The sequence below is a fragment of the Zootoca vivipara genome, chromosome 5 (genome assembly GCF_965207765.1).
Source record: "Zootoca vivipara chromosome 5, rZooViv2.hap1.1, whole genome shotgun sequence".
Classification (NCBI taxonomy): Eukaryota; Metazoa; Chordata; class Lepidosauria; order Squamata; family Lacertidae; genus Zootoca; species Zootoca vivipara.
The window spans coordinates 53,202,082-53,214,239 of NC_142588.1; the positions used below are offsets into that span (position 1 = coordinate 53,202,082).

The following is a 12,158-nucleotide window of genomic DNA, read 5'->3' on the forward strand; positions in this document are numbered from 1 at the left end:
ACCTCTTTGATATGGTAAAGATTACAATTCAGCTCCTCCATAAGAGAATTGCCTTCCAAAATCCATATACAAAATAAATGCCTCTTTCACAAAACCACCTCCCTGTTTCAGATTTTTGAACTCTCTCTAATAATGCCAATCCCTTCTTCTCCTCCTTTTCCAAAAAAAGTTCCACTCTTTCCCAGAGATATGTTTGCAAAAAAGAGCACTCTGTGGTATCTTCAAAACCAGTTTATTACAAGTGAAAATAAACACTACATATGAAAACAAAAAAACAAAAGGGTAAAAGAAACTACTTCAGCAAGTAACATGCAAAAAACCCAAATTCCTAAAGTGGGGAAAAACATAAACTGCATTTAGCAGAATATAGGAGGAGAAACACTAAAACAGTATTTGAGATAAATTACCCTTTGTGCGATAATCATTTATTTTGACCACGAGAGAGCACTCATTAAAAATTTGGACACTCATTATGTAGCCTCTAATTCTGTGTCCTAGACTTTAGGTTTAGCGACCTTAAGGTCAGAGATAAAATGCCTAGGGAGAACACAATGTTCGCCCACTAGTTTCTGTAGGTTTCCATTTACAAAGTTTGAGTTGCATCCATTCATTCTTCCGGGAAAAAACTATCCTGTTTGGCTTACATACTTGTTACATCTGATGAAAACTCTTATCTATGGCAAGTTTGACTGCTGTTTTAAAAGATGCCACTATATATTTGGCTGCCACACATGTGAACAGTTAGCATTCTGGAATTAGGACTGCTTCACACATGACACTTTTCTTACTCAGGACCACTTTTCATGCCATACTTTATACTCAACCACACAGAATACACACCACCTTAAGGACACTGTCTATTAGCTGCAGGTTAGCCCTTCAAAATACAGTAAACGGTAAGATCAGCTGAATACGGACTGAGCCTTGCACCCTATAGTGGCAAGCAATGCTATCTATGCCTGTACATCCTTCACAAGAGAGGCTGTGTGTGTGTTGTATATACAGTACATGTATGTGAACCAAAGTGCAAAACCTCCACATGATATAAACAGCCCACAGAGTGCCAGAGGGTGAACCCTAGTTGCACTTGTACACTCAGGGAAACAAATGTATGAAATCAGGAATGACAACTTAACACGCACATTTCGTTTTGCCCAGGAGAGGCTTGATGTGCCAGACATTTTCTACTGCGAGAAGCACAACATCCCAAGTATTACACACTTTGCCACAGCAAATGACCCCACCAGCCTTTCCAACACGAGTGCTCCTTCATCTCCCTCAAGCCCTCCGTTTTGCGCTCCCTTCGCCTCGCGGGCCTTTCTGAGCAGCTGACCCCGGACCTACCCTCAAGCCCTCCCGCAGCGGAGGCAGAGGCCTCTCTGCAGCTCCTTCCGCAACCCCCTTTGGGCTTCCACGCCCTGCCCTTCACTCGCCTCACCTCAGAGGCCCGAACCCCGGAGTCCTCCCTCCCCACCCTTTGGCCCCTCCTCCTCGCCCCTTCCTTCCTACCTGCGCGGGCTCCACGCTGGCCGGGAGCCCCTCGGGCAAGGCCTGGAAGAGGAGCAGAGCCATTGCACCGAGGAGCCTCCTCTCCATCCCCCCACCCCACCCCCCGCTCCCCAGCTCACTTCACCCGGCGACTGTGGAGTCTGACCCGTGAACTGCTGTACCCCGGGAGGCTTACCCCGCCCACGGCATGCTCCCCATTGGGCAGGAGGAGGGCCTTCTTTTCTTTCATTGGGCGCCTCCGCTGCTCTTTAAAAGACCGCCGCAGAAGCAGAAGACATGAGGCGTAGGTTCCGCCCTCTTGGGCGTCGGCCAATGAAAGGAGCCGCGAGGCGGCCATGTTAAGTGTGGCGGAAACTGTTGGGCAAAGCGAGAGAATCCGCCAACTACCGGTATCAAATACATTTAAAGGGGCAGCAGATTGAAAGCTGAGCAGAGGAGCGCGCAGGGTCCTTTTGGGGGGGTTCGGCCTCCCGCCACCGCGGCGGGATCTTTTGATAGGTCCAGGACCATCAGACATATTGGCATTACAGTATTAGTAAAGGATAGGCAAGATTAAAAAGGCAGTTGCTCTAACTAGAGTAAGATGCTCATTCACACGCCCAACATGAATCCTTGTTCTGCTTCTCAGCACACGCTGCACAGCTCCCACAGCCGACTCCATTCAATTCACTTCCTGAATCTCCATGACCCAAACACTCACCCAAGCATCTTCCGTCCCTTCCATTGCCGGTGACAATCACAGCATTTCTTGGTTGGAGAGAATGCAGGCTGTCTTTATGCGCCCTGTGTCTCAATGCACCTGCCTCTGAAGCAACCTTGGTTTTTGGCAAGAGAGGCCTCCAGTGACTGAGGAGGTGCAGAAAGGAGAGGGAAAGGCGGGTCAGGCCGAGAGCATGAGCCATCCAGCGTTCCTTTCAGGAAAGCACGGGGCCACTGATCACCATGCCAGGAAGCTGAGGGACAGCTCTGCCAGTGGCTCAGCTCACCACCCAAAATGTAGTGGCCATTCTGAATGGTTTGAAGGAACGAAAACTAACCTATTCAGCAGAAACGGGATCATCTGAACGCACAGCCAACTGTGCATTCAAATAAGCTCAGGACTCTAGGAGGCAACAAAAGATAAGATCCAATTCATTCAACTGCTTAAGTGGGCCTTTTCTGACATCTACGTTAGCCTTCAGTGCCATGCTGTACCATTCATATGCTCACAATACTTTTTTTTTTAGTATGGCAGTTGCTCACATACACTGATATGAAAATGCATTCTCTTGCTGTTTGTACTGAGACAAAGGTACAGTACAGTATGTATGAACTAGCTGTCCTAGAAATTCACAACAACAGATCTAACCCTTAACTTCCCCCTCCAAACAGTGGTTCATTTAGGTAATTTTAGGCATTAGACAATGGTCTCACATGAGGGCAGGGGAGGCTCTTTAGATGTAATATGTATTACTGCACTTACTTCAAATGGTATTGTGTCCTCCCCATTAAATGGTAATGAGCATTATGGAGCACATCTTCCCATGCCATGTATATAACCCCCTCCCTCCTTGTTGGTGCTTTCAGTCAGTTAGCCAAGACCTGTTTATTCCGACAGTCTTTTTTTAATGAAGTTTTTTTTTATTGTTGTTAACCGTCAGCCCCATCTCATTTGTAACTGATTTGTACAGCTTTTATGAAATTGGAATCTTTATATGCTAATATCCACTTTGAGCTGTGTATTCACATGAGAACATCATTAAGAAGAGCTCATCTGTATGAGGCCAAAAGCCCATTTAGTCTAATATTTTTGTTCTCCTTCAGGTAGCATTCTTGACTTCAGGTACTGGAGGTGGGGTGGAGTGAGCATCTGAAATTTGTTATTATAAGATTACTACAGTAATAAACGTTATTAGACCAGGTTTAGCATTTTGCAGTTACATAAAGTTCTACCAGCTGAGCTATCTGGAGCTATCCAATTCTGCCTTCCCTTTATCACGGCACTTATTATTTCATTTTGCAATTTCTTTATTCCTCACTCCCACCCAAAATAGTATTTGGCAGCTTTGGTTACCCTTAACACTCCAGATATCACAAACTAAATATATCCATATGTATATTGTTGGGTTTCTTTCCCCCTCATCCACACACCCATCCCAACTGCAATGAAATGTAGTGAGCCAAAGATACAAATATGCACTTGCCAGCCAGGTTTTGTATGAAAACAAGAGACGTCATCTGCAGTAATACAGATCTTAACAGACTAACACTTCAAAGGATCTGGAAAGCTGTGTTTCTGGGAAGGGGAGAGGATGTAGAAGGAGGATTAAACACATATGTGGAAAGCAAGAACATACCCCTTGAAATATGTGAGAAATAGAAGTTAAAAATGCCTTGTTTTTTGTTTTGTTGCTATGTAATTCACAAAGGTTGCAGTTCCAAATTCAGTTACATGCTCAAGCTCTATTGAGCATGTAACTGAATAGCATTTAAGTACACTTTCTTTGTGTACCATGCTGCGCCCTGCGAGGGCGGGGGCGCCGGAGCGATCTCTGCCCCTCAGCACCAGGGCGCGCGACCTGCTCGAGACTGCCCTGTGTGTAAGACTGACTGTAGACAAAGGAAACTTTTATTGATTTCCATCTTTCAATGGAAATGAAATCTTTTGCTATCCCTGGATCTAAATAAAATTCTAAAATGTGCTGGGTTGGATTAAGAAGTTTTACAAAAACAAAACACCCCACACTTTAATGCAAATAAAATACAAGTATACCAGAAATGAAATGAAACCAATACAGAAAAAAATTCATCAGTGAAAGATGCCCCATTTTACAGTTTCGAAATATAAATGGGCTTATCCATACAGTCCAATTCATAGGCAGTTAATATGTCTTAACACATGCAAAAATCCATATAGGAACAGTTGATGTTTATAGGTGGGCTGACGGCATATTCTATTGTTGTGGGATTGGGGGTCAAAAAGGAGAAGGAAACTAGTAGTTGTTTTGGAAGACTTCTTGTGGGCATCCATCTGTCTTGGGAGACAATGGAGGATCACACCTTTGTGGATGAAGTCAAACTGTTGGAGTTACAGCGCCTGCTGTGGTTGTAGAGACCAATACGGAGAGACATGTTTTCTTGCAACTGAAGCAGATACGGCATCCGGTTATGCCACTGCAGATGCACCATGACATTTCTTCTCTGTGTTTATTGCAGCTGTCTTTCCTTCTCTGGTCACTGCTGCGGTCTGCGGATACACGATCTGTCTCCAGGCACTGTGTTGTCTGCAAGGGATTCCCACACACCAGGGTTGTTCCTTTTCTTCTTTGGCAGGTGCCTGGTGCAGTTGTTCACTCTGCTTGTTGAGTGATACTCTGAGCTCCAAGCACCCATTGTAGCAGGTAGACAGTGGCAGATCAGCACTTCATTGACCAGTGAGACACTGTGAACTTTCCCACCGATGAAGGCAAGGCAACCTGTTGTGCTCATACCTTACGCCAATCACATTGAGTTCATAACTCATAACCGCTGCCTCACACATTGTTTTTGCTGCATTTGTAGCACCAAAGTGACCTCTCCAGGGTGCAAGCTTGGGCAGCGTGTATGGAGGTCCAGGGCTGCCCAGATGACACGATCCCCTCCAACTCGGCCCCGCTGATATGACCCAAAAGACCACTGTCAGTGATTGGCTGACTGCTACCAACGGCAAGCCTTTCAAGTGGCTAGGAAATACCTGAAATACCCAAACCGGAGTAGGGATAATGTGATCAAAATATCCTGTGTGTGAAGAGAGACTGCCGTTTGAGGAAGACATACAGGCACAGAGGGCTCACATTTTGAGTTCCAGCTAACAGTATTTCAGGGTGCTGGCTGTCTCCCTGATCACCTGATTTGGGCACAGTGGACTTTGGCTCTCTGTTTGGAGTGTTTAAGTTGTGCCTCCACCTATGCTCGAATTATATATTTGTAAATAAGCACAATTACAGAACACCAGTAAACTTCTAGGGTGCTTTTCCCAAATGAAACCAAAAGCACTGTGTTGTTGAACCTTCTCAGTTATGCTCAGTGCGGTGAGTGTAACAATATAAAAATAGCCATGACTTGCTGGTGACACCGAGTTTTTAGAAAGCTACCGGTAGTTACTCCTGAATTTAAGTGGTCAGCTTCTGTTATCCTTCTTGTTTGCTCCTGTATATAGTACAGTAAGCCTGCAACTTACACACATTTAACTTGTGCACAGATTTACAAGCATGGCAAAAATAATAATAGAAAATTCAAAAAATTTCTGAGGTTCCAGGAAAATTATGTTGGCAATCCCACCCACCATTTAAATATCTTGCTTATTAATTGGTTTTCCATGCTCCTTTTTATTCTGTTTTTAGTGCAGATCTCTAAGCCACTTTCAAAACTATTTCAAATATAAAAAGTCAATAATATTTTAAATTTTAAAGTCCCTCCAATTCATAAGATTATGGACAGCCAGAGATAAGTGTCCTAGGCTTTACTCTGCATTTATGTTCAGGGATACAGCAACAGTTTAGCCCAAAGAGATTTTGAGATTGAGAATGTGATCATCTTGCAAGAATTCTGCAAGGATCCTACGATACAAATCAGTATAGAAATGATTTGAAATCAATTGTTTAATCGAAAGGAAATTTTAGAGCCAAGTTTAGTTTGCTAAACTTGGTAGGTAGTGACGATGTTATCAGTGTCTGAATTCTGCTGTTCAAACAAAGAGATGGGAAACAGAATGGAACTCTGTGTTCCTCCGCAAAAATTGGCACATGCTTCTACATCACAGGAAGTCCATGTTACTTGTAATGCAACAAGTACGGTACTGGACATGGTTAAAACAACATGGCCTGTTCCTATGACAAATTCCAGAACTGAAGCTGATGGTTCAGTGTCAAAAGTGTTTCTCTCTGTGTGTCTAGGGCTAACAGGTGGGGCTGGGCAGGTGGTTTAGGTCAAATTCACAGCATACATTTAAAGCACATCTAGCACATACCGGTATATAAAGCACATGACTTCCCCCAAAGAATCCTGGGAACTATAGCTTTCCCCTCGCAGAAATAATCCCCGGCATTCTTAACTACAGTTCCCAGGATTCGTTGGAGAAATTCATGTATTTTAATTCATGGTGCTGACCTAGACTGGGAAAATTATTGGAGGAGTGGGTAGAGTTAAATGCCTCACTACAGAGTTGCACATACTCTGACCAAATTGGTTGCTATTGAAGTAACATGAAATAATAGCAACAGGCACTTCAGATTTCTCTCAGTTAATCCCTAAAACGATACTGAAGTACATTCATGTTATTAAAACATATTCGTTTCACGTTAGTAACCATCGATTGTTGCAGTGTGTTAACTAACCTTTGAGCTAGTTATTACTCTGGTAGCTTGATTGCAGATGCAGGGCACATTGATTTCAGTCAATTATCTGCTTTGCATGTGGTTTTACAATCACAGCTGTGCAGTGCCTGTAAAACAGGAGTAGGCAACCAGGACACCAGGCGTGGAGAACCTTTTTCAGCCCGAGGGCCACATTCCCACATAGGCAACCTTTCAGGGCTTGCACTCCAATGGTGCTTGGGGCCAGAGACAAAAGTGGGTGGAGCAAAAGATGTGAGCCTCACCTTTATATAATAGGCCGCTTGCAATCCTGCCCCCCTTTTTTCTTCTTCTTGTGTAATCTCCATTAAAGCTGGTATTGCGCCTTCAGATTTGGAACCATTAAAGCAATATAATTAGTATTAAAAAAAAAAGTTCAAGTAAATCTAGTCAGCTACTTTAATACCCTTTAAAGATAGAAAGGCATTTGCTAAAAGCTCCATCACTAGGGCAAATAATATTGGGGACAGGGGACACCTTTGTTTTGCACCAATGTATTGACAACATTCCCAAATCCAAACTGTTGATTCTTAAGCAAGCCTTTCACTCTGTAAATAGGTTCATAAACAACAAGTTGGAAGCCCATTCTCATTTCTTTTTCTAAAACACCCAGGTTTACAATATTCAGTGTACGAGACTTGCTGGTTATAGATTTCCTGATCCACTTCCGGTTATCGTAGGAGGATAAAATTGCACATGTATACAGCTCTCCATAGGTAGTGTGGTAATTTGTAGCTCTGAACATGATGGAGAATTGGCATCTTTCTCCTTTGATGTACAGATGAAGCTCAGATAAGCCTACCTGGTTGGGCACACACAGAGTTCTAATTTATCAGTTCATGCCTCTATATAGTTTTCTATTTCATTCTTAGTATAAGAGTGATTTTCTTTTTTAAAAACATGCTTTCACAAGTTACACTGTGTTTAAAATTACCAGGCTTTCAATAATGAGCATATGCATCTGGGAAGGGAAATTTACCTCCACAATTGTCTTCGACCATAATTCCCTGCTCCCCACAGATGAATTAGTTAATTTGACTGATCCTAGAATTTGACCCCCTTTGCAGGGCTATTAGGTAAAGGCTTGTCTGAGCAGATTCAATGTGTCTTTGGTATTTTCCAAACAACTGGAGTCATCCCGTTCATTCATTATTTGGTTTCAGGCCCAGAAACAGCATTAGTTTGTTTGCTTCTTTGTGAGTAGATAGACTAGGTCATCAAAGCTGACTATAAATTTTAAGTGGAATTTCCAGTCCCAGTCCTGCTTTTCTTAGTTGCTCAATGTAGGATTTAAAGCTTTTTCTGCATTGTAGCATGTTTTGGCTCCAATCCTGATAAAGACTTGTGTGCATCCCAGTGGTTCCAAGCTTCTGGCTTTTTTTTTTAAACACTTCTTTCTTCATCCCATATTGTATAAAAACCAACTATCAGATTCCCCTGGCATCTTTCCTCCTCTTAGCTTGGGGTTAGGTATTCGACAGACTTGCTCTATATCTTGCAGTACTGGTAATAAATTAAACCAGGAAACAGTTAATTAAGCTGTGCTACTAAGCTTTTTATTGTCTCCACAGTAACCTTCTCCCCAGGACCCCATGTCACCCTAAGATTATTATGGATATTACTGCCCTCGAGGTCCACCAGTTTGCCACCTGACTTCTTGCTTCTCCTTTGACAGGGCCCAAATACCGTAACAACTTCAAGCGTAGGGTCTTCACTTTGCAATCTTTTAACATTTCAATTCCTTTGTTTGTTGCGGTTTTGATGCTTTTGACCAGTCTTCCACTATATCAGTCCTGAATTTAACCAATCAGCCATAAATCTACCATAAATGTTCCTTTTAACGCCATTGAAGAACCCACATAATTACCTCAAGGGCCTATTACTGAGGCAGCGTCCCATTCTTATATGAACTGAAATCCTTGATGCATCTTAGGTCAGGCATGCCTGGAACTGAAGCAAATCAAATTCTAGGATCTGTCAAATTAACTGATTCATCTGTGGGGAGCAGGGAATTATGGTCTAAGCCACCATCTTGGTGGAATGATGTCACCACCCCCAATTGCTTTGATTTAAAACACATTTATAGGGATATACATGTATATAGCTATGCAAGACTAGTAATCCCACTCCCTGATTTTTTTAGAAGGGCATTGGGATTGAGAAGATTGCAAAGGATAGAGACCCCTCCTCAACATGACTCAGTAGTTACACATTTATTCCTGCAGTTGATGCATAATTGAATTTGTCCTGCTATAGCTTCCAGTTCTTGAGGAAACGTCACTGTCATCTACAACTACCAACAATGAAACTAGTACCTGCCAAGTTTCTGTAAACAAGCTATCTGATTAACGTCATGTAGCCCAGAGATTGGCACATCAGCTTGAAATACAATTGGCACACACTGTGTATGTTTCAAGTACTATCTTGTTAATGAAAGGCTGTACAGCTCTTTTGGATACGAGTACAGATACGGCTTGTATGCACAATGCCAGACTTGGTTTGGTTTGGCCTGGGTGTTTTTCCTACGGGAATCAGCACTATTTAAGAAACAAAAAAACCTCTTGTGTTTGACTTGCAGGAAGCCAGAAAATAAATGAAATGCTTTGTCTGTCAACTGATCTCCCTGCCCCCCCCCAAGAGAAATGGAACCTGCTTGGTTTGTAAATCTAAAATGTACTCCAGAAGCAAAACTAAGGCTACAATTCCTCACCTTGCCCCAGTCTAGTGAGTGGAAAGTCTGAATGAGACAAAGTAATAACAAGTTTGGGGACATTATGGAAGGTAAGAAAGAAAACATGGCATAACTGTGGGTGTAAAAAAACAAGAGTCCCTTAGATTGGTGATGTTTGCAAAACAAAAGATCCAGATGGAAAGAATAGTCAGAGATTTGAATATCTGAAAGGCTTCTCAGGCAGACTCAGGGAGTCTGCTATACCTGGTATACTATACCTTTAAAGTGCATTTAAAGCACATTCCCCCCAAAGGGTTCTGGGCATTATTTTGCTAAGGGTTCCTGGGAATTTTAACTCTGAGGGGTAAACTACAGTGCCCAGAATTCTGAGGGGGGAAATGATGTGTTTTGGATGTGCTTTAAAAGGGCACACATACAGAGCCTTACAACAAAATGACCTGAAGCACTTTCCAGGAGGAGGGGACAATGAGGCTGCCTCCCATATCCACCTTTGCCTGCTCTGAAAATTCTGAGGCAAAAGGAGTCTAAATTACTTCCTTTATCATTCAATTAATGGGACTCTGCAACCTGCTTAGAAGCCCCTTGCTTCATGTATCCACCTGAGACACCACTCCTTCCCAGGTAACAAAGCTATGTGTTTTAGAAACCAAACTGTACATGATGCTGACTGCATGCAAACAACCAATATGCATTTCAAATATTATGAGATAGCCACAGGGAGGGCCTCCGAGCAAGATCAAAGTCACAGTGTACATGGAGGAACATTTTACTTCCTCCCCGCTACCATCCCGCTGAAAAATATTCTGTTTGCCCCAGGTGGGAAGTTTCCATTGACTTCTATTTGTGTTTTGCTCAGTATGGATTTAGATTGATCTACGTCCAATTATCTGAAAAGGGTCAGGGATAGAATACAATGAGGGTTTCTGTGCAATACCATGTAGGCATGCAGTTGTACTTATTGTCGTAGGGAAAGTGGTTTGGGGTGTGCCTTTTTTATGCCCGCCTCAAAAAATGTTTAAGGGGGCACTCAAATAAAGGATAACCCATTTGAAAGATGGGCAGCAGGAGTAAACTTAACTCTTGAGCTGCATTGCAAACTGAGGCAGTGAGGTCAGGTGGAATTTGAAACCTATCTAGGAAACCTGAGAAGGGAAACCAACTCATTACAAAAGGGGGACAGGAAGAGAATAGAGAAGCAGATAAGCAGTTCAGCCATCAGGCCGGAGAGAGGTGGAGGTTGTTTACCAGAGTTAGGGAACATCAGCTCTTGCAACATTCAGCCAGAGTGGACCAACGGTCAAGCCAATGCAAGGTAAATATTGAGACTTGAGGTACAGCTCTGTCTTCTGAAAATTGCTGATCTACAGCATATTTGGCAGGCAGAGCAGAAACACAAGCAGCTCCTCAGAAAACAATTGCAATGCTGCAAATTATCACCTCTGCTGTCAAGTGGTATATATGGCCTTTACCATCTAGTACACTGCAGAGTGTTGCAGCCATCTTCTTTGTCCTTTTCTGAGGTCTCCAGGCTGCAGATTGCAGACCCTCTTATCCAACTGTATAGCTCAGTGGAGGGTCAGATAGATGGGCAGTACTTTTGTATGAGTAAAGAAATCAGTTTGCACTTGGTCCGAGATCGGCTGACCTTGGAGTTTAGAACAGATGACAAATGGTTGGGGAGTCACCAGTCTATCATCCCAGGCCTCCCTCAAACAGAAACAGGGGCATCTAACAGTCATCTGCACAAAGCTGGAGCAACAGTGAGTCCACAAAGCATATGGAAAATAAGGTGGCATGAGGTGTAGCTTAAAATAAGGAAACTACTGTAAGTAAAGTCAAAAGGGACACGGGTGGCGCTGTGGTCTAAACCACAGAGCCTAGGGCTTGCTGATCAGAAGGTCGGCAGTTCGAATCCCCGTGATGGGGTGAGCTTCCATTGTTCAGTCCCAGCTCCTGCCCACCTAGCAGTTCAAAAGCACATCAAGTGCAACTAGATAAATAGGTACCGCTCCGGCGGGAAGGTAAACGGTGTTTCCTTGCGCTGCTCTGGTTCGCCAGAAGCTGCATAGGCAACCCCAGAGTTGTCCGCGATTGGACCTAACTGTCAGGGGTACCTTTACCTTTAAGTAAAGTAAAAATAAAATAAGATTGCGGGAGATGCAGCTGGGAAATGTTCTGGAGTAGAAGCAGAAACACTCATCACCTCACCATCCTTCTGGAAATGCTTGCCACAACCCACTCACCTGTTTTACACAACCAGTTCAATCTATTCCACCCCAATATCACAAGCAGCCCAAGATAATGACTCTAATAATAACCCTAGTAAAATCAATGGGGATTTCCATATTGTTTCCATATTGTCACTCAGCAGATTTCACTACTTGGGAAAGTGGAAGATTTCTCATGCTTTACAGAAGGCTCCAGCTATGAATCTACACAGGGTTCCCCAACATTTTTGAAATCCCAGTGCAGTAGAGTATTAAGCATGACTCAGAATATTGCATTGAAGATTCTGTGAATGTCACCAGTTCAAATCATGGAATGCCTGGGCTGTGCGTATCAAGGAAAGCAACAGCAATTTAAGA

The 12,158-nt window shown here is 43.2% G+C and overlaps 1 protein-coding gene and 1 long non-coding RNA gene across 7 annotated transcripts in view; both read right to left on the minus strand.

Moving 5' to 3' along the window:
• WBP1L (WW domain binding protein 1 like) overlaps positions 1-2,373 on the minus strand; it is a 46,211-nt gene extending 43,838 nt beyond the window's left edge. The window contains exon 1 of one of the 6 annotated variants that reach the window (XM_035133590.3): positions 2,210-2,373. In XM_035133590.3, the coding sequence (XP_034989481.1) occupies positions 2,210-2,233 (24 nt within the window). In that variant the 5' untranslated portion in view covers positions 2,234-2,373. The other 5 variants (XM_035133583.3, XM_035133584.3, XM_088669638.1 and 2 more) reach the window with 5 other exon arrangements.
• Positions 2,374-4,221: 1,848 nt separating this feature from the next.
• Positions 4,222-7,252, minus strand: LOC148685680 (uncharacterized). The gene is made up of 3 exons (XR_015950007.1): positions 7,127-7,252; positions 6,864-6,970; positions 4,222-5,221 (listed from the first exon to the last, which is right to left on the minus strand). It is a non-coding gene; the product is annotated as an uncharacterized LOC148685680 (long non-coding RNA).
• Between the last annotated feature and the right edge of the window lie 4,906 nt (positions 7,253-12,158).